A 24231-nucleotide genomic window follows, 5' to 3' on the forward strand; every position below is an offset into this window, starting at 1 on the left:
ATTATTTTTTTACGAGGATACCCTTAAAGATATGAAAATTATTCCTGTTCGGTCACTTTTAACAAATTTAGACGTATTTGAATTTATTTTGAAAAACTTTTTATTTTATACAGGGCGTGTATAAAAAGTGTTCAAAGTTTCACTTCATAAATATAAAATTTTTTTATTTTTTTTAAATAGAACCACCCGGTTTTTTTTATTTGAATGCATTCAGGGATAAAAAATAAGTCAAATTCATGTATATTTTCCTATAACCTAAATCTAACCGTTATTGAGATATTAAATGTTTTCTGTAAATTTTTAGAGATGCAGGTCTGGTGTAAATTTTATTTTGACATGTTGGTACACTAAGAAATAAAATAGTTTTTTTCTTTATCTTGTCAAGGTCTGTGAAAAAAATCAAATCATATTGAATATCTTTGAATTTGAATGCATTAAAATAGAAAAAACCGGGTGGTTCTATTTAAAAAATTTGATATTTATAAAGTTAAACTTTGAATACTTTTTATACACGCCCTGTATAAAATGAAAAATTTTTCAACATACATTCAAATACGTTGATTTTGTTAAAAGCATCAGAACAGAAATCATCTCCATATTTTTAAAGGTATTCTCATAAAAAAATAATTTATAAGGGTCTGCAAATGTAAAATTTCTTACAAAAAAAATAATAACTCAAAAAGTATCCATTTTTCGAAAAAAGTTTTCAGACAAAAGTATATTAAAATTTAACATAGATTTCAAAAATGTATTAATATACAGGGTGTTCTATTCAAAATAACGAAGTTACAGTCGAAAACCGAAACGTACAAAAAAATTAATAACTCAAAAAGTATCCATTTTTCGAAAAAAGTTTTCAGACAAAATTATACTAAAATTTTACGTAGATTTCAAAAATGTATTAATATACAGGGCGTTTTATTTAAAATAACAAAGTTACAGTCCAAAACCGAAACTTACAAAAAAAATTAATAACTCAAAAAGTATCCATTTTTCGAAAAAAGTTTTCAGACAAAAGTATACTAAAATTTTACGTAGATTTCAAAAATGTATTGGTATACAGGGTGTTCTATTCAAAATAACAAAGTTACAGTCGAAAACTGAAACGTACAAAAAAATTAATAACTCAAAAAGTATCCATTTTTCGAAAAAAGTTTTCAGACAAAATTATACTAAAATTTTACGTAGATTTCAAAAATGTATTAATATACAGGGCGTTTTATTTAAAATAACAAAGTTACAGTCCAAAACCGAAACTTACAAAAAAAATTAATAACTCAAAAAGTATCCATTTTTCGAAAAAAGTTTTCAGACAAAAGTATACTCAAATTTAACGTAGATTTCAAAAATGTAAGTATACAGGGTGTTATATTCAAAATAACAAAGTTACAGTCGAAAACTGAAACGTACAAAAAAATTAATAACTCAAAAAGTATCCATTTTTCGAAAAAAGTTTTCAGACAAAAGTATACTAAAATTTAACGTAGATTTCAAAAATGTATTAGTATACAGGGTGTTCTATTCAAAATAACAAAGTTACAGTCGAAAACTGAAACGTACAAAAAAATTAATAACTCAAAAAGTATCCATTTTTCGAAAAAAGTTTTCAGACAAAAGTATACTAAAATTTTACGTAGATTTCAAAAATGTATTGGTATACAGGGTGTTCTATTCAAAATAACAAAGTTACAGTCGAAAACCGAAACGTACAAAAAAATTAATAACTCAAAAAGTATCCATTTTTCGAAAAAAGTTTTCAGACAAAAGTATACTCAAATTTAACGTAGATTTCAAAAATGTAAGTATACAGGGTGTTCTATTCAAAATAACAAAGTTACAGTCGAAAACTGAAACGTACAAAAAAATTAATAACTCAAAAAGTATCCATTTTTCGAAAAAAGTTTTCAGACAAAAGTATACTAAAATTTTACGTAGATTTCAAAAATGTATTGGTATACAGGGTGTTCTATTCAAAATAACAAAGTTACAGTCGAAAACTGAAACGTACAAAAAAATTAATAACTCAAAAAGTATCCATTTTTCGAAAAAAGTTTTCAGACAAAAGTATACTAAAATTTAACGTAGATTTCAAAAATGTATTAGTATACAGGGTGTTCTATTCAAAATAACAAAATTACAGTCGAATTCCTGTAGAACTATGTTTGAAAATATTTTAGTTAAAAAGATCGTATCCAAAAATCCAAACGTTGTAATTTCCATTATTTTTTGCCATATACAGATAGTTTTAATTCGTCGTTGGACACCCTGTATACTACAAATACGTAAGGAACCTGCAGTATGTGCACCAACACCAGATTTTGCACTTTCTCGCACTCCAGCACTAGCCTAGAACACGTTGTGGCTTGTATGGCAGATCAGAAACCCTGGAAGCGTCCGATTACCAGATGGATCCATTATTCAGTACAGCAGGATTGGACTCACCGATCCTTTGAGCCCACTCAGTGACGGTTCTAGTTTACACGGACCTTGCGATACTCAGACGCGTTTAGCGCTGGACTCTGTCCAGTCGCACCGTTAATTTTCCTTCCGGTCCTTCCGCATACCTCCAGAGGGCGCTGTTTTCCTCGATTATCATCATCACAAGGAGGCTAAAAAGGAAGGGATACTAAGAAAAATACGATTTCGAGTCCGGTGACCGCCCCAAAAAGTACGAGAAGCACTTAACGCTACAGCAATTTCAATGTCCAGAATAAAATATTGTTTCTGTTCATGTTCTCTCCGAAAACTAAAGAGAACAGACAGAGAATCGGTTCGAACAACTTCTCAAACTCAAGGTATATATCTTTATAAATATACGACGTTATTGTATCGTGTCGGCGTATTAAATTTCGCCCCTGGTGATTTTTATTGGGGCGTTTTATCATTTTTGTTATAGAAGAAAATATTTGCGACGGTAAAGTTAACAAAAAACGCCGAGTGGATCGATGGAAATCGTCGCAGGATCGTTATCTTCAACATAAATAGCTAGTTTCATACTACAGGCACCCGACAATAAGCGGAACAGCTAACTGTCGATGTTTCTACGAGGATCGTCCAAGAAGTCAAAGGGATAGTCAAAATTACCGACGTCGCCCCTTTATTGTTGGAAAATCTTTGACCCAGGAGCAATTTTTTCAAGTCCGGGTACAGAAAATAATCCGAAGAGACTGAATCTGGTCAATAGGGTGCGCGAGGTGGCGATTCAAGTTTTAATTCGTTGATTTTGGTGATTGCAATAACGGATGTTTGAGCTGGTTAAACACCACTTTCTTCTTGGCCGTTTTTGCTTTATTTTTGCGCTCAAACGTTGCAATTGGTTCGTATAATACTCGCCGTTCATGGTTATTCATTATTCAAGATAAATAATGGAAATTATCCCACGCGCGTTCCAAATAACCAACTCTATGACATTGTTTGCAGTTGGAACGATTTTGTCTTCTTTGGTGCTGGTTCTTCATTTTTTTGCTCCTGCTGTGAAGTGATGGACCCACGTTCCATCCATGGTTACCAATTTCTGTGGAAAATTGCCAAAAATTCCATGGAAATCCATCCCATCTTGCTCACAGCTATTTCAAGTCCAACTTTTTGAGTTAATATGCGACGTACTGCACCTTTTAAAATGTCTGCAAACTCGCGCATTTTCAGTCGACGATCATTTACCATCTCTGGGTCAAGCCGGGTACTTTTAGGATCATCCTCGTACTGTTAGTCCAGTCATTTTAGGTAGTTCACCTAGAAAATTACAGATACCCAGCTATAAAGTCGTTCATTTGTACATTTTCTCGTTTCCTATGGGGTTTACGCTAATTATAGTTATTATCAATATTGTAGAGCATTAAATTCTCTACAACTTTTGTTTGAAACATTTTTTCATACGGTGAATCGTTTCTGAGATATAGGGTGAAAAGCGCGCGGTTAGAATCCCGTTTGAAATTAATTGGTAGTTCCGAATTTGGATGAACTTGTAGCAGGAGTTAAAGAAGAAAATATGATAATAAGCAAAAAAATTTTAAATTTGATATATTTATTGATAAAAAACGAAAATTAATTATAATTATATTTAGCAATAATTTATAAGAGTTTATTTTGATCGAGACTTACCAGTTGATATCAAACGGAATTTTAACCGCCCTCTATCTCGGAAACGAGTGACCGTATAAAAAAATTTTTCGAACTAAAGTTGTAGAGAATTTAATGCTCTACAATATTGATAATAACTATAATTAGCGTAAAACCCATAGGAAACGAGTTATTTATAAAAAATATGCAAGATATCGATTTTTTTGACTTTTGACCCCCGATTTTTGAAGTTACTTAGAGTGGAAACTTAAAATTTCAAAATAACAACGGGAATCGATAGAAAATTGAATTTTATGAAGAAAATGCGGAATGAATTTTTTTATTTAACTCGATAATTTCTGAGTTATTCGCGATTGAAAATTAAAAAAAAACACCTTTTTCAACATTTTTTCACGAAAAACTCGAAAATTGCGCATTTTTTGGAAAAAATTATTCTTATCAAAATTGAAGCTTATAAAAAAATAAAGAAAATGATCAGATTAAATTGAATTTTTTGAATAATATTAAGCAAATTCTGAGTCATCGAAAGCCAATTTTTTCTATTTCGTAAATTTATGCAGAGGTTTGAGCTCGAATAACGGAAAAACGATCAATTTTTCGAAAAAAATTGTGATAAACATTTTTGAAGTACTTTTTCAGACCTTTAAAACTAGTTTTTATAAAATCGTTTAGCTCGAAAATTAAGCGAGTTATGACGAAAATAAGTTAAGTAACTCGAATTTAAGAAAAAGAAAATGTCGGTAAATTTGACACCATTTGCGGCAAAATTAAAATTAATCGTAGCCCATGTAAAATTATCTTTGTTTAGGCCCTAACAACACGTTCCAAAAGTTTGAATGGTTTGGGACACGTATATTTTGAAAAAAGTTGTTTAATGTGAATTTTTTTTTTTTCGATTTTTTCAAGAGAAACGTTATTTTTTCAAAATATCTCAAAAACTATTGGATCAACTAAAAAATTTTTTGTAACCAAAATTTAGCTTCCATTTTTCTGAACATTTTGCTTTTTTTTAAACTCACGAAGCTGGAAAATTAAACGAGATATAAGCGTTTAAAGTATTGATTTCAATGCTGAGTCTTTGTTACCCTTTAACATCAAAATTCTCTGAAGAAAAGGGTTGCAACTCTCATGGTTTTATAGCTTATGGAATTCCCTACAAAATGATGTATGAATGAATACAAAAAACTCAAAGGGAAGCCGAGTTATTATTAAAAAACCGAATACATTTTCCTAGATATAATGCTGGAAAATCACGAAACGTTTCGATCTTTTTGGACTATTTATTCTTTTAAACACGCTGTGCCTCCTCGTATATTTGTAATTATATTCGTAGGGCTAGAACGCCAAATACATTTAACCACCCCAGTGGTTGAAACGTGTAAGCTAATTCACCTGAGCAATCTCACAGATTGAACCGAAAATTACGGATATTTCACCCTCTCAGTATTCGGTTAAAGATAATTTCCCAGCTCGGTTTTCCCAAACAAACCGCTCAAAACATTCGAGCGCAAGCTCTTCATGAATAATTGACCTTTAGAAACCTTTAGATAGCTTATTGACGAAAAGAAAAAACGCGGACCGGAGCTGGATTAATTTGTAATTTATTCTATATTCCAAAAGAGTTTTTAGACAAACAAAATCAAGGTCATTGCTTGGAATTACCACGGGGAATCATCCTAAACTTGAAGCTGCAGTACCAAAGGAGCACGTGTCAATTTTGGGAGCATCTTCGTTGATGCGCTAGATTCAGAAGGGACCTTTTGGTACACAGATACATCTAAGACGTGGAGAAGCTCCGGTCTTCCAAGCAGAGCCTTTGGAGCAGATATGACGTGAGAAACATCGAAACCACCTTTTAACAAAGAAATCCAAAGTACTGGAAGGCATTTCCTAAATCTAATCGCTGGGGCGACACCAAGAACCTCAAAATGATATGACCTTCAATGTTCGAGATGCAAAGGCCAAAATGAAGCCTTAACCCACGTATTTATCCATTGCGATCTTCGCCGGGGTGTTCGGGAAAGTAGTAGATCTTTTCTCTGTCTATAAAGTATCGGAATAATTTATTTTTCTCAATTATTATTATTGAAATCTGTTTTTTAATTGAGAGATTACAAATTGATTTATATAATTATCTGTCTACGTCGTCTTGGAGAACCCGGTGGAGCGGAAACCGGCAATATTAGTTAAGGGAGGAAAGATGATGGAATTCGTTCAACCCTAATTCGATGTGATGATCGAATTAGATCGTTCACTGGAATCATCAATATACAGGTTGATAACACGTTGTTTTTATATGGAATTTTTTATCTATCTCAAATTTCTCGTTAAATTGAAAAAAAAACTACGACTGAGTGCTATAAATTGTTGCAAAAGGCCTTCGGGGATGATTATCCACCTGGTGCGCGTGTTTTTGAGCGATGGAAACGCTTTGGTGAAGGTACTGAAGATGCCCAGCGCCCAGGTCGCCCTGTGACTATTCCAACTCTGGTAACAGTGACCAAAATCAACTAAATTGTCCGTGCGGATCGTCCAATGACCATCCGGATGATTACCGAGGTTATAAACGCCGATAAAGAAACGGTTAGAATAATTTAACACGAGGTATAACACATCTGACCCTGACCTAAAGCTTTTGCATCAACTTATCTGCGAGACATCTTCTGAAGACCCTCACCGAAGAAGACTTCCAGCACTGCTTCGATTAATAGAAAAAACTTATGGAAAAGTGTGTGGCGAGGGGGAAAAGGGTAGTTTGAACCCCTTTTCGTAACCAGTTTAGTTATTTAATAGCCGGACCTCGTTTTTTTGGTTGGATAAGGAAACTTTTCATAGAAAGAAAGGTTTCTTTGGAGTTGGCTCTGATATAGGAGCTGTTCCTCTGCAATGGTGATAAGTTTGTAATTGCGTTGCTTCAGCTTTGAAAAAATAAAAATGAAAAACGTGGTTTCAAGAAGAAAAATTAAAGTTCCAGTTTAAAAAACAGTTTTTTTCCAGTTTGGAGATAAATTTTGTATTTTTTTGTGTCTTTTTCGCGTGTGTGGCGAGGGAAGGACAAAGAGCAATCGAATGTTTCGTTTCGTTAACCAAATTACCGTCCTCAGAGACAGTTTTTGCATTAGAGTGATCGCAACTTTATCAATAGTAGTGGGTTGGGTAGATAAACTTTTTTAAGGGTGAATTAACGACAATATACGATACAGAAATACTTGGAAATGTTCCTCATTTATTAAAAATTCTTTGTATCTTTAAACAACTACGATTTTGTAATAATTTCCAATCTGTTTTTCGCTACGATATCAAATAACTTTTTCCATTAGCAAATTCTTCTCCAACAAAGTTCTCGGAAGAATATACACGCCATAAATTCTTTTATGATGGATATTCGTTCTCAATCGTTGAATAAACGCAATAAAAATCCCCATATTTTCGTGGAAATTTATTATTATCGGTTATTAGTCAATTATTTATATTTATTATCGATCGATGTAATAAATATTAATGAACAACAATCTGTAAATACAGATACGTAGAAATTTGTAAATTATAACAACACAAAAATTTCATAAACGAAGCTTCTGATCAAAAATATTATAACAAACGTCTTTAAATCAAAAAACCTTCGTTTCTAATGGTTAATGTCTTGGTGGAACCCCTTTCGATTCATGGAGTAATCCTTCGCGACATACTTCACCAAAAACCTGTCCCACATCTAAGAAGACAGTGGATCAGACCATTTTTTCTCCTCCAACGATTCCTCAATACTCTAATATTCGATCTATGATCGAGTGGTTCCCCCAGAACCAAATTGATTAGCGGGAATCAGTTTTTTCAGTTTCTCAAGGTCAGTTTTCCATAAAACTTCGAGATGACAGTCAGTAATGAAAGCGATCTGTAGGGAGAAGCTTCATGAAGACGCTTTCCAGGTTTGAACATCTTAATGACCTCTGCAACTTTCCAAGTCTCTTTGCGATTCGAGACTGAAATCTCGCATGAATCTCGCAAAATATCTGTCATAGAAAGACACAATTAATCAATTTTTCTAAATAAGCAGTAACAAACGTGTATAAATCAAAAAACCTTCGTTTCTAATGGTTATTGTCTTGGTGGAACCACTTTCGATTTGTGGAGTAATCTTTCGCGACATACTTCACCAAAAACCTGTCCCACATCTAAGAAGACAGTGGATCAGACCATTTTTTTTCCTCCAATGATTCCCCAATACTCCAAAACTTGATCTATGATCGAGTGGTTCCTCCAGAACCGAATTGATTAGCGGGAATCAGTTTTTTCAAGTACTTAAAGTTAGTTTTTCTTAGAGGTCTGCAGGGAGAAGCTTCATGAAGATGCTTTCCAGGTTTGGACATTATAATGACCTCCCCAACTTTCCAAATCTCAAGAACACACTTTAATTTGAATGATACGATGATAAGATTGTACTACAATCGGCTAGTGTAATCAAATCAAAGCTATTTTGGGGAAACAGACCTGATTTCAACATCTTCTGGTTTTGGTTCATTGTTCATTCCTCAGGATCGTTCCATTAGAAATCTATTATCGTATAAAAAGTACCATCTACTAGAGTACATTTCAAAAACCTTTTTTAATTTTACATTTTCGAATGCTCCCTCTAGTGGGGGACTCAAAATTATATCCACGTGTTGATACTTAACAACCAAATATAGAAAAAAAATTCAAAATTGATTTCAGTTTTTCCCGTTTTTGAAATTTGTATATAAACCGTAGTATAAAGGTCCGAAGGCACTTCAAAGGAAACTCGATCGCGCCCGACCCTTTTACAAATTCTACATTATTTATTCACAATTAATTTGTTGTATTATACAGATCGGTGTCTTGTTGCAGATTCCTAAGCGTGAAAAAATGGTTGTTGCGGAAAAAACACCAGATAGAGCTAGCCAGGAAGCGAGGCTGGAAAGGATATTGGGTGTGCCTCAAAGGTACCACATTATTGTTTTACCCTTGCGATTCACGAGAAGGACGATCCGTAGAAGCCGCTCCCAAGCATCTTATCATCGTAGACGGCGCCATCATGCAACCGATACCGGAACACCCCAAACGGGATTACATATTTTGTTTGAGTACCGCCTTCGGTGACGCTTATCTATTCCAAGCTCCCTGTCAGGTTCGTACTATTCGAGGTTATAATTTTAGATTATTTGTAGTACTTGCAGTTGTATAGCAACAAGAAAAAAATACAAAAAAATCGGCCTTACTATAGTTCATTGATCCTACAAAAGCGTTTGATCGTGTTAAACTTGAAGATGTTATCAGCGTGAGTCATTTTCAAAAGAATCCATCATGAAACATGAAAATACAGAATTCCTATACTATTTCAATCAATTCTTGATTCCTAGGACGAAAATTCGTTTTGTAAATTATTCTACCAACCACCCCCGTGAATTTTCAATGGGATTTATATCAGGACTATTCGCTGGCCACGGTTAAAGTCTCAATATTGTTTACATCGGACAAATAGATACGTCATCAGCGCCGATTGTGTTTGGAAGCATCCGGTGTAGTTATTTTAACGACAGATGAATGATTTATCGATTAAAACGGAGCTGGGTTTGTTCGTTGTGCATTAAAAAACTTAAATTCCCCTGTAAAAACAAGTTATTTTGTCACAAACATCGATTTTATGAATGTTTAAGTTCGTTGCATGCAAACAGCATAAAACACATTTTCTATAACGTCAATCGATACGTCAGGTGATTGACAGATGACGCTGTCATTGTCAAATTTATATGACGTTTATGAAGTACCAACTTTCGAAAGACTATGAGTGAAATTTCGTGAAAACACCGATGATAGTGAGGTGGTTACTAAAAAAATCCACAAATTAATTATATCTAGCCGTAAATAGAGTTAATTGAGCGGTAAAGATATCAGAAGGCACTGGGATCTCTCCATGGAGTCTTCGGGTGGAGTTTTTTTGTATTTTTGGAAATACCAATAGCGTGTATAAAATATCGAAGTTCTGGTAGGCTACTGGCCAATACCACGAAGATTGTTTATAATGTTTCCGTTGATTTTTATGCTTGCGGTTGCAGAATAGAGGTTAAACAGTAGGGGTGATAATACAGGTCTGTGCTGATGTGGACCCTTCGATTACGAAACAGCAACAGTCGTAATCGAAGGGTTAAATAAGAAGAGGACAAAAAAAAACCAATTCCGGTTGATTATATATTTTTTTTTAATTTTAGCCCCTACCGCATAACAACAAAACATAATTAAATATTAACATGATGTCAACGTACAAAGATAGAGCTCCCAAGATATATTCTTCGGGCGATAAGGCAATCCTGCCACCTCCTATCAACTTTTGCGTATCGTATAATAAATAAATAGTAAAAAACGTGACGATCACCGAGGCAAATATCATTTTGAACATCTCGCTACCGCCGAACACCCAAAAAATAATCGAACCCACTAGACCGAACAACAAAACGAGAGCCACCCCCACGTAAAGTATGAACCCCCAAGAGGTGACGTCGAACAAATTCAACCAAGCTAAAAAAGTCACTATAGCTACGATTAGAGCCGTCGAACCGGTAGCTACCATGACCGCTTTCTCGGAATAAAAACTCGCGGCCGTACCCATGGAATAAGCGAAAGCGATCGTGAAAATAAGTAATAATATGAAATTAATCGGAAAAGACCGTCGCAAATGAATAAAACAAGCTAACAATATTAGTAAAACCACCAACCCCACGGTAGATAAAGTGTACAAGACGGGTCTCGTTTTGACGAAATTCTTCACCGGCACTATATAAACGCACATCATCACAAATCCGAAAGTTAGAAAAAACTGCGAAGTCAAAATCCCGTACACCTTAGCTACGAATCTGCTTCTCAATCTCGCCGATTGGAAATCGTCCTCGTAGGTTTCGAAGTAATTTGGAGCTGGATCCCGGTATCTGATTCCGTGTTGGACGTAAACTCGTTGTTCGGCGTTACCGTGCAAGGAATACGGAGGAGGCGGTTCTTCCGGTATCTCGAATAGAACGTGGTTGGATCCGACGCCGATTTCGTGTTTAGATACCGCGATCTGTATGGGCGTCGTGCTGAATTGCTTCAGAAGATCCTCTTGTTCTTTCTTCAGTTGTTGACTCAAATTCTCCAACGATTCTAATATGTTTTCGGTGTTTGGTAATACCGACGACAAGTTCTGTTGATCTTCGCCTCCCGATTCCAAAGACGTGCCCGGTCGACTTGCATGTTCTTCGTCGGTTATAGAATCGATTTGAACTGTTGGGTGATCTAGAGACGTTTCCGAAGACATCATTCGGTATTTTATGACGTTTTCTTGACAAGTTTGTTTGGATACGTAGTTTGCAATGAAATAAATCATAGATCATGTTGCTCGGACTGGTTTTTGACACGTGTCAATTAGACAGCTGATCCGCGTCGTTATCGCCGAATTGAAGACTAGCAACTCATCAAGTCTTAACGTCTGAGCTAGGGTGAAGAAGCGATGGGATCAAGGCGCGCCCAAAGATTGGATCTGGAGGAAAGAAAATTTCCGATGGCGACCAAGATGTTGCATTTCTTTGAATCGGTCGCTAGCGTTGCATATTAAGTAAATATGGAGTCCGTACTTGTCTTTTGCTTCGGAATAGGCTTCAATTTCACCAAATTGCTTCTTCATTTGAACTAAATGTCTTACCAGCGAGTACTTTTTTGAGATCAACAGCCAGATCTGGTCTATACGGTGGATGAGGAAGCAATTCGTTCGATTTATACATCGTTGCCATCGACTTGTGATTCGGTACAATGTCTTGGTGAAACAGTGGTTTCTTCTTCGACATATAAGGCCGTTTTTCCTTGATTTTCGCATCCAACAACTCTATGTGGTATTCCGTATTGATTTTCTCTCCAATAATCCATTTGTGTCCCAAAATACTGGAGCCATAACCTCCCCAGCTGATTGTTGTGACTTTGGACGCTTCAAACCTGGTTCACCAGCTGCAGTCCACTTAGATGATGATCGTTTTGATTCCAGAGAGACACAATTTGATTAGTAACGTGTAAATATGATCAAACTCTGATCTGAATCATCAACGAGTTATTTTTGAGTGTTGGTTTATTTTAGGTACAGCTCCCTAAATTTTTGAGCTAGCTAGTCGATTAGAAAACCATCTTATAGATAAATTCAAACTCTATTGAGCTAAAAAGGTTTGGAAAACATTAAACTCTTCATTTGTTGAGGAAAAAATAGAAAAAACAAAATTTTTATTAAAAATAAATTTAACTTTTTGTTCCCTGACAGTTTTAACGTGTTTTCCATATTTTATTTTTGATAAAAGATAATTTTTCATAAAATTAAAAAATGTTTTCTCCACTTTAACCTCAAATTTTTCCAAAATTGGATAGAAAATGACAGAAATGAATGTCATCAATAAACATGACAACTTCAGATACCGTTATAAATATTGAAGATTCAGTTGAAACTAAATAAAATGAATGGAAATGAAAAACCGTACAAGAAAAGTCGATTTTATCGAAAGAATCAACGACCAACAGGATACGATAAGGACGCAGACGAAAATTCAATTAAAACGGACATCAAAGAAATTGAACAAGCTACAGAAACAGTTACCAACGTCGACGATATTGAAGATCCCATACCTTTGATACAATCATTACAAAAGTTGACACAACAACTGAATGACGACAAAAACTGACGAAATTGATACAGAAAATGTAATAAGAAACAAAGAGGTCGATGAAAGATTTGATATAATCAACGATATCGATTCTAATGCATACCCAACTAGTTTACATGAATCGAGATAATCGAATTAAGTTTTACAAGCATCATTCGATTCCGTATCGATTAGAAACAACTTCGTATCGAAAGTTCGGATTGAAACTGACAGAATTGAATGTCAATAATAAACATGACAACTTCAGATACCGTTATAAATATTGAAGATTCAGTTGAAACTAAATAAAATGAATGGAAATGAAAAACCGTACAAGAAAAGTCGATTTTATCGAAAGAATCAACGACCAACAGGATACGATAAGGACGCAGACGAAAATTCAATTAAAACGGACATCAAAGAAATTGAACAAGCTACAGAAACAGTTACCAACGTCGACGATATTGAAGATCCCGTACCTTTGATACAACTAATGAAAGAAGATACTTTGATACAATCATTGGAAAAATTAACACAACAAGTGAAGGACAATAAAAATGATTTTGTCGCCGAATCGAAAGCGAAAACGGACGAAACCGAAACGGAAAACGTAATAAGAAACAAGACGTTGATGAAGGATTTGATATATATCAACGATATCGATTCTAACAACCCACCAGCGCCGTTTTCTTACCACGACAATCGTCGCACGCACACCCAACTAATTTACATGAATCGAGATAATCGAATGAGAGACGATCCGACTTTCGAATTAGGTATGCAAGCATCATTCGATTCCGTATCGATTAGAAACAACTTCGTATCGAAAGTCTACTCGATTCTCAGTGTACAATTACTGTTAACGTTCGCTTTCGTATTAACGGCCGTTTACGTCAATCCCATCAAGTATTTCATCCTGACGAATTTCGTACTGTATTTAATAAGCAGCATATTGATGTTGGTACTACTGATGTCGATGGCGTGCTTCGTACCGCTGCGCAGGAAGTTCCCTTTGAATTTCTTCTTGTTGTTTCTGTTTAGTTTATGTTTTAGCTACACTACAGCCACGGCGGCTTGTTTCTATTCGGAAGAGACGGTGTTGTACGCCGTCGGGGGTACCGCCATCATAACCGCCCTGATTACCCTCATTGCCTATTCGAATATATTCGATATAACTAATTGCGGGTTCATTTTGTGTATGGCCGGTGTTGTGATGGCGGTTTTCGGCGTTATAGCTTTGATTGTTTATTTGATAACGGGATCGGAAACTATGTATTTGGTTTACGCGTTTTTGTGCGTCTTGTTGTTTACCGTTTATCTGTTGTACGATACGCAACAGATTCTTGGGGGGGGCAGAGTGGCGTTGTCGCCCGAAGAATACATACTGGGGGCGCTAACTTTGTATGTTGATATATTGATGATATTTAATTATCTTTTGTTGATTTTAGGTAGACGATAATTGTTTGTGTGGTTTTTTTTTGGGTTAATAAATTCGTTTGATTTATTTGTGGTTTATGATTATTTGAAATTTGATTGTAATTCGTTGTTTTATTGGAATATTGTTGCAGTATCGATTTATCGTGAAACTTCCAGAAATTCGCATAAATTCCGTGGAATAATTACTTCGTTTGACAGACTGGAATATTAACCAGAAATTTAATCGTGTACTTTCCCTCTCTAGCTTTCCAAAAAGTGAAATTTCGCCATTTTCCCAGCTGTAATTATGCATTAATAATACAGGATTTCAATGCTATTTTTTGTTTTTGTGATAAAACAAAATCCACTCGTTTTTTGGCTACAGAAAATCGAAAAATCATCCGATTTCGATGATTTTTTTTTTAAAATATTCGTTTTTAAAACGGATTTACGAGGAAAATTATGGGAATAAAAAAAAATTTAAACTTTTATTGGTTTCAGGGCTTTAAATGTTCCCGAAAATTCACTCTTTCACGTATAATTGTTGATAACTTTTTTTCAAATTATCAAATGAAGTTGTTATATTTTTTTTCATAATCCACATAGAAAAACGAACAAATTGGAAAAAAATTTTATACAAAAATTTTGATTTATTATATTTTTATAATTAAAAGTAATTAGAATTTCTCTTAAAATTGATTTTCCCACATATTTTGATTTTTTATTGAATAATAATTGAAATTATGTGAACAAAAATATTCTTAAAATCACTTATTTGATGTTTCGTAAGAAAGTTATGAACGATTATTTGCGAAGAAGTACATTCATAATCACATTCAAAATCATAAAACTATATGAAATATTTGAAGTGAAATAAAAATGGATAAACAAACATTTTCCGAGTTTTTTCTGTTCCAAAATGTTCGTTTTTCTGTATAGATTGAGAAAAATAATCTATGAAAAGCGTTTGATGCTTTTAAGAAGAGTTATGAACGATTATATACGAGGAAGAACGTTTATAATCACATTCAAAATCATAGAACTATCTGAAATATTTGAAGTGAGATAAAAAATGAATAAACAAACATTTTTCGAGTTTTTTCTGTTCCAAAATGTTCGTTTTTCTGTGTAGATTGAGAAAAATAATCTATGAAAAGCGTTTGATGCTTTGAAAAAGAGTTATGAACGATTATATACGAGGAAGAACGTTTATAATCACATCTAAAATCATAAAACTATATGAAATATTTGAAGTGAGATAAAAAATGAATAAACAAACATTTTTCGAGTTTTTTCTGTTCCTAAATGTTCGTTTTTCTGTGTAGATTGAGAAAAATAATCTATGAAAAGCGTTTGATGCTTTTAAAAAGAGTTATGAACGATTATATACGAGGAAGAACGTTTATAATCACATTCAAAATCATAGAACTATCTGAAATATTTGAAGTGAGATAAAAAATGAATAAACAAACATTTTTCGAGTTTTTTCTGTTCCAAAATGTTCGTTTTTCTGTGTAGATTGAGAAAAATAATATATGAAAAGCGTTTGATGCTTTGGAAAAGAGTTATGAACGATTATATACGAGGAAGAACGTTTATAATCACATCTAAAATCATAAAACTATATGAAATATTTGAAGTGAGATAAAAATGAATAAACAAACATTTTTCGAGTTTTTTCTGTTCCAAAATGTTCGTTTTTCTGTGTAGATTGAGAAAAATAATATATGAAAAGCGTTTGATGCTTTGGAAAAGAGTTATGAACGATTATATACGAGGAAGAACGTTTATAATCACATCTAAAATCATAAAACTATATGAAATATTTGAAGTGAGATAAAAATGAATAAACAAACATTTTTCGAGTTTTTTCTGTTCCTAAATGTTCGTTTTTCTGTGTAGATTGAGAAAAATAATCTATGAAAAGCGTTTGATGCTTTGGAAAAGAGTTATGAACGATTATATACGAGGAAGAACGTTTATAATCACATCTAAAATCATAAAACTATATGAAATATTTGAAGTGAGATAAAAATGAATAAACAAACATTTTTCGAGTTTTTTCTGTTCCAAAATGTTCGTTTTTCTGTGTAGATTGAGAAAAATAATATATGAAAAGCATTTGATGCTTTGGAAAAGAGTTATGAACGATTATATACGAGGAAGAACGTTTATAATCACATCTAAAATCATAAAACTATATGAAATATTTGAAGTGAGATAAAAATGAATAAACAAACATTTTTCGAGTTTTTTCTGTTCCAAAATGTTCGTTTTTCTGTGTAGATTGAGAAAAATAATCTATGAAAAGCGTTTGATGCTTTGGAAAAGAGTTATGAACGATTATATACGAGGAAGAACGTTTATAATCACATCTAAAATCATAAAACTATATGAAATATTTGAAGTGAGATAAAAATGAATAAACAAACATTTTTCGAGTTTTTTCTGTTCCAAAATGTTCGTTTTTCTGTGTAGATTGAGAAAAATAATCTATGAAAAGCGTTTGATGCTTTGGAAAAGAGTTATGAACGATTATATACGAGGAAGAACGTTTATAATCACATCTAAAATCATAAAACTATATGAAATATTTGAAGTGAGATAAAAATGAATAAACAAACATTTTTCGAGTTTTTTCTGTTCCTAAATGTTCGTTTTTCTGTGTAGATTGAGAAAAATAATCTATGAAAAGCGTTTGATGCTTTGGAAAAGAGTTATGAACGATTATATACGAGGAAGAACGTTTATAATCACATCTAAAATCATAAAACTATATGAAATATTTGAAGTGAGATAAAAATGAATAAACAAACATTTTTCGAGTTTTTTCTGTTCCTAAATGTTCGTTTTTCTGTGTAGATTGAGAAAAATAATCTATGAAAAGCGTTTGATGCTTTGGAAAAGAGTTATGAACGATTATATACGAGGAAGAACGTTTATAATCACATCTAAAATCATAAAACTATATGAAATATTTGAAGTGAGATAAAAATGAATAAACAAACATTTTTCGAGTTTTTTCTGTTCCAAAATGTTCGTTTTTCTGTGTAGATTGAGAAAAATAATCTATGAAAAGCGTTTGATGCTTTGGAAAAGAGTTATGAACGATTATATACGAGGAAGAACGTTTATAATCACATCTAAAATCATAAAACTATATGAAATATTTGAAGTGAGATAAAAATGAATAAACAAACATTTTTCGAGTTTTTTCTGTTCCTAAATGTTCGTTTTTCTGTGTAGATTGAGAAAAATAATCTATGAAAAGCGTTTGATGCTTTGGAAAAGAGTTATGAACGATTATATACGAGGAAGAACGTTTATAATCACATCTAAAATCATAAAACTATATGAAATATTTGAAGTGAGATAAAAATGAATAAACAAACATTTTTCGAGTTTTTTCTGTTCCAAAATGTTCGTTTTTCTGTGTAGATTGAGAAAAATAATCTATGAAAAGCGTTTGATGCTTTGGAAAAGAGTTATGAACGATTATATACGAGGAAGAACGTTTATAATCACATCTAAAATCATAAAACTATATGAAATATTTGAAGTGAGATAAAAATGAATAAACAAACATTTTTCGAGTTTTTTCTGTTCCAAAATGTTCGTTTTTCTGTGTAGATTGAGAAAAATAATCTATGAAAAGCGTTTGATGCTTTGGAAAAGAGTTATGAACGATTATATACGAGGAAGAACGTTTATAATCACATCTAAAATCATAAAACTATATGAAATATTTGAAGTGAGATAAAAATGAATAAACAAACATTTTTCGAGTTTTTTCTGTTCCTAAATGTTCGTTTTTCTGTGTAGATTGAGAAAAATAATCTATGAAAAGCGTTTGATGCTTTTAAAAAGAGTTATGAACGATTATATACGAGGAAGAACGTTTATAATCACATTCAAAATCATAGAACTATCTGAAATATTTGAAGTGAGATAAAAAATGAATAAACAAACATTTTTCGAGTTTTTTCTGTCCCAAAATGTTTGTTTTTCTGTGTAGATTGAGAAAAATAATATACGAAAGGCGTTTGATGCTTTGGAAAAGAGTTATGAACGATTATATACGAGGAAGAACGTTTATAATCACATTCAAAATCATAAAACTATATGAAATATTTGAAGTGAAATAAAAATGGATAAACAAACATTTTCCGAGTTTTTTCTGTTCCAAAATGTTCATTTTTTTATGTAGATTAACAAAAAAAATATATGAATTGCGTTTGATGTTTCTTAAAAAAGTTATAAACGATTATATACGAGGAAGAACGTTTATAATCACATTTAAATTCATAAAACTATATAAAATCTTTGAAGTGAGTTAAAAAATGAATAAACAAACATTTTTCGAGTTTTTTCTGTTCCAAAATGTTCGTTTGTTTATGTAGAATAACAAAAAAAATATATGAATTGCGTTTGATGTTTCGTAAACAAGTTATGAACGATTATATACGAGGAAGAACGTTTATAATCACATCTAAAATCATAAAACTATGAGAAATCTTTGAAGCGAGTTAAAAAATGAATAAACAAACATTTTTCGAACTTTTTCTGTTCCAAAATGTTCATTTTTTTGTAGATTAACAAAAAAAAAATATGAATTGCGTTTGATGTTTCGTAAAAAAGTTATGAACGATTATATACGAGGAAGAACGTTTATAATCACATCTAAAATCATAAAACTATGAGAAATCTTTGAAGCGAGTTAAAAAATGAATAAACAAACATTTTTCGAACTTTTTCTGTTCCAAAATGTTCATTTTTTTGTAGATTAACAAAAAAAAAATATGAATTGCGTTTGATGTTTCGTAAAAAAGTTATGAACGATTATATACGAGGAAGAACGTTTATAATCACATCTAAAATCATAAAACTATGAGAAATCTTTGAAGCGAGTTAAAAAATGAATAAACAAACTTTTTTCGAGTTTTTTCTGTCCCAAAATGTTTGTTTTTCTGTGTAGATTGAGAAAAATAATATACGAAAGGCGTTTGATGCTTTGGAAAAGAGTTATGAACGATTATATACGAGGAAGAACGTTTATAATCACATTCAAAATCATAAAACTATATAAAATCTTTGAAGTGAGTTAAAAAATGAATAAACAAACATTTTTCGAGTTTTTTCTGTTCCAAAATGTTCGTTTGTTTATGTAGAATAACAAAAAAAATATATGAATTGCGTTTGATGTTTCGTAAACAAGTTATGAACGATTATATACGAGGAAGAACGTTTATTAAAAATCATAAAACTATATGAAATCTCCAGATGATATATTTCCCATATTTTTTTTCATAAATTCGACGTAAAAACGAAGATTTAAAAAAAATTTGTCAAAATCGGATGATTTTTCGATTTTCAAAAGACAAAAAACGAGGGGACTGCGAAAAGTATAAAATTACCCAAATCAAAAGTGAAAAAAAAAAGTTTTAACTTAACAGAATCGAGAAATTTTGTTATAAATAATTTATTTCATGCATCTGAAAGCATCATACAATAATTTACAAAATTCAGTACTTTTATTATTTACGTAATCTCCTTTTATTTCCCCAGCGGTGTTCAATAAGTTCGATACCCTTTTTTATAAAATAAGAATCGTCAAACTCTTCAAAATAGCCACTAATTGTTGACATAACCTCAATCTTACGAGGTACCCGGTCTAACCTAGAGATGGCGGTAGTTTCTTGGAAAATACCATTGAATTAGAAAGTATACAATCTATACAAAATATATTTCAAAATTGAAGATTCCACGTTGTTTAATATTTATTTGGCAGACATTAATAATAAATTTTTTCGATTTAACAGTTACGTCTGGAACTATTCTCGTAAATCCAGTTCATTCCAGCATAAATCTTAGGTATTGAAAGCTACTAACTTGTCCTATAAAGTTTCATTATAATTTTCTGTTAATTTTTTCATCAATATTTATAGAAAAAAAAATTATTAAAAATTAAAAAATTTTGTAGGTAGTTTAAACATTTCAGTAAGTCAAATATAAATAAACCCTTCGAACAAGGGTTTAAATTTTCTCTTATATCATCCTGTTTTTTTTTCTATGATCCTTATATCAGCTGAAAAGACGCACTAATGTAGTTTTCAGTTTGATCAATCAAACAGGATCCTTTCTATGACATTTTTTATACAATTAACGTAAAAAAATGACTTCGCCAACTAATTTCAAGAAAATAAACATTTTTTTATTGCGTTTTTTTATTATTCCAGGTAGAACTAGAGAATTGGGTGAATAGCATCCACAGTGCTTGCGCTGCGGCTTTCGCAAGACATCGAGGTAAAACAGGAACGCTGCATCTTCTACAAGAAGAAATATTTCGACTAGAAAAATCCATAGAAACGGTGAGTTTCTCGTTTATAGTTCAACGAACCGTTAAAAAGTCATTTAAAGACACTTTTCTGTTTCATAACCTCAAAATTTCGTTTAGAATCGAGAAATGTTCATCGAACTTTTAAGATGGTCCTCGTATATACATCCGTACATCGAATAACAAATTTTATTATCGTGTTTGAGCTTCGCTTTCAATTGCGTATCGTAATAAATCGTTTTTCACTCAATTACGTCGATTTTTAAATCATTTGATAATTCGTTAATTGAATAAATAAATTTTTCTATAAAAAAAAATGTTTTTTCTAAATAAATTGAATTATACGAAAATTTTCTAAGGCAGAATCAACCGATCGCTCTCCTTGAGTCATAATTCAAACTTCCAAGGACTCGAAGGACTATTTTCTTGGATATTTCCCAAAGTTTTTAAAAGTTACTGGATGTTCGGAAAATTTGCGGAAAGTTTCTAGAGAATCGGATTTTTATAGCAAATACGAATAAGTAGTTTCCCGAGGGAATAATATTATTGACGCCTTTTGGCTTTAGTTTCTAAAATTATTACTGCATTCTAGTCAGTTAGAAAAAAGCATTTTTCGTGGGTTCCGAATGAATTACTGATCGATAGTCTCGCAAAATCGCAAAAACCCGATAACGGCTAAACTGATTTGGCTACCAACTAATATTTCGATCCATCCTCTATGTATGTGTAATGAAAAAAGGATTCCTTCTGTTTATTTTGAGTTTATTTTGAGTTTTTTGTATACAGAAGTTTAGGTTTTATATTTGTGAATTGAGTTAATACGAAATCTACTAAATTTCTTATTTATTGAAGTTGAAAGCGTGAAAAATTAATAAAAAAATGAAAAATCATAAAGAAGATGAATAACTTTCAAAGTTTCATTATATTTTTTTTTAATTTTTTATCAATATTAAAAGAAAAAATATTAAAAATTAAAAAATTTTATAGGTAGTTTAAACATTTCAAACATTTTGTAGGTAGTTTAAACATTTCAAACATTTTGTAGGTAGTTTAAACATTTCAGTAAGTCAGATATTGCGTGACGGTGTAAAATAAACCTATTCAAAAACTCATTTCCTTTGAAAAAGTTATATGAAGTAAATTTCTTATTTATTGAAGTTGAAAGCGTGAAAAATTTTTTAAAAAATGAGAAATTATAAAGAAGATGAATAACTTTCAAAGTTTCATTATAATTTTTTTAATTTTTTGATCAATATTAAAAGCAAAAATGTTAAAAATTAAAAAATTTTGTAGGTAGTTTAAACATTTCAAACATTTTCTAGGTAGTTTAAACATTTCAGTAAGTCAGATATTGCGTGACGGTGTAAAATAAACCTACTCAAAAACTCATTTCCTTTGAAAAAGTTATGTGAAGTAAATTTCTTATTTATTAAAGTTGAGAGCATGACAAATTAAAAAAAAATGAAAAATCATAAAGAAGATGAATAACTTTCAAAGTTTCATTATATTTTTTTTTTAATTTTTTTATCAATATTAAAAGCAAAAATGTTAAAAATTAAAAAATTTTGTAGGTAGTTGAAACATTTCAAACATTTTGTAGGTAGTTTAAACATTTCAAACATTTTCTAGGTAGTTTAAACATTTCAGTAAATCAGATATTGCGTGACGGTGTAAAATAAACCTATTCAAAAACTCATTTCCTTTGAAAAAGTTATATGAAGTAAATTTCTTATTTATTGAAGCTGAGAGCATGACAAATTAAAAAAAAATGAAAAATCATAAAGAAGATGAATAACTTTCAAAGTTTCATTATATTTTTTTTTAATTTTTTATCAATATTAAAAGAAAAAATATTAAAAAATTAAAAAATTTTGTAGGTAGTTTAAACATTTCAAACATTTTGTAGGTAGTTTAAACATTTCAATAAGTCAGATATTGCGTGACGGTGTAAAATAAACCTATTCAAAAACTCATTTCCTTTGAAAAAGTTATATGAAGTAAATTTCTTATTTATTGAAGTTGAGAGCATGACAAATTAAAAAAAAATGAAAAATCATAAAGAAGATGAATAACTTTCAAAGTTTCATTATATTTTTTTTTTAATTTTTTTATCAATATTAAAAGCAAAAATGTTAAAAATTAAAAAATTTTGTAGGTAGTTGAAACATTTCAAACATTTTGTAGGTAGTTTAAACATTTCAAACATTTTCTAGGTAGTTTAAACATTTCAGTAAATCAGATATTGCGTGACGGTGTAAAATAAACCTATTCAAAAACTCATTTCCTTTGAAAAAGTTATATGAAGTAAATTTCTTATTTATTGAAGTTGAGAGCATGACAAATTAAAAAAAAATGAAAAATCATAAAGAAGATGAATAACTTTCAAAGTTTCATTATATTTTTTTTTTAATTTTTTTATCAATATTTAAAGAAAAAGAAATCATTAAAAATTCAAAAATTTAGTAGGTAGTTTAAACACTTCAAACATTTTGTAGGTAGTTTAAACATTTCAGTAAGTCATATATTGCGTGACGGTGTAAAATAAACCCTCTAAAACGTAGATTTCCGAACTCATTTTCCTTGAAAATTTATACGAAGTAAATTTCTTATTTATCGAAGTTGAGAGCTTAACAAATTAAAAAAAAAATGAGAAAGTGTAAAGAAGATGAATAACTTCCAGAGTTTCATTTTCATAAACCACATCGTGGTATAATTATTTCTGGGTAAAACTCATTTCGCCCCCGAAAAACAGTGAACCGTTCAAATGCACACAGGAGTAAATTTATGGAAACAACAGAATGAGGCTCTATAAATTTTCCCATATTCGTTTTCTACGGCAGCGGAATGAACATGTGCTAAACAAATAGTTTGTTTGCGAGTGGAATAAAACATGTTTATTAAATTCGTTCATCCGAATCGAGAAGAAAACGTGAAGGATCGCAGGTGTTTCTTTGAGGTCGAACAACTTTTCAAAGGAAATTAACACTTTTATATCCAACCGTAGATAAAAAAAGAATCGAGGGAGTGAATTGGAAATACAGAGCGTTCTAAAAAAAAGGTGATCCCGTCTAATTAACACAATTAAAAGCCTTACAAGTTAACGAATCTAGCTTCAAATAGATCGAACGCCCACCATACAGCCCTGATTTGTCCCCGTTCGACCGTTTTTTCTTCGCACAACCGAAAATCGAGTTATTGGCTAAAATATTAGTTAACGAAATTTCCTATCCAACATCTACACAGAATTTATAATCATTAATATATAGCACAGTATTTATTGATATAATAAAGGCTTTTAACAAGATGTATCCCGGAATTTTCTGTAGAAATATGTGAAAATATGGGAAAGAACGTTCAAGCACGGCGTCCTAATTCTTTTTAGAGTAGAAGCTCTCGCAGTATAACAATTATCACAAAAAATAAATGCGTTTCGTAGGACACTTAAAACCATGCTCCATTTCACATGAAAATCGTAATTTTCCCGAGACCGACTTTTCTTTTATATAGATCCTGTTATTTAGACTGCTTTCTGGAAAGCCACCAGCCAACATTTATTGAAAATCTGGGGTTATAAAGAGAACTGGTTGTTATTTGAAGGCATTGCTTCGATTTTCATATACGAGGCGGGGTTTTAATTCATAATTTCGTAATAAAATTGGAACAACCCCTTTTGGGAACCAAAATTTTCTCAAACAACGTAAAAAACAACCTTGAAAGTTAGGCCTAAGCAAATAT

General features: G+C 31.6%; 1 protein-coding gene across 1 annotated transcript in view; it reads left to right on the top strand.

The window, feature by feature from the left end:
• The window catches only part of LOC130444224 (protein still life, isoform SIF type 1), a 198493-nt gene that overhangs the window by 130832 nt on the left and 43430 nt on the right, over positions 1-24231 (top strand). The window contains exons 17-18 of the mRNA XM_056779281.1: positions 8944-9223; positions 20399-20530. Coding sequence (XP_056635259.1) covers positions 8944-9223; positions 20399-20530 — 412 coding nt within the window. The remainder of the gene's footprint in view (positions 1-8943; positions 9224-20398; positions 20531-24231) is intronic.

Source organism: Diorhabda sublineata, chromosome 5 (genome assembly GCF_026230105.1).
Source record: "Diorhabda sublineata isolate icDioSubl1.1 chromosome 5, icDioSubl1.1, whole genome shotgun sequence".
Classification (NCBI taxonomy): Eukaryota; Metazoa; Arthropoda; class Insecta; order Coleoptera; family Chrysomelidae; genus Diorhabda; species Diorhabda sublineata.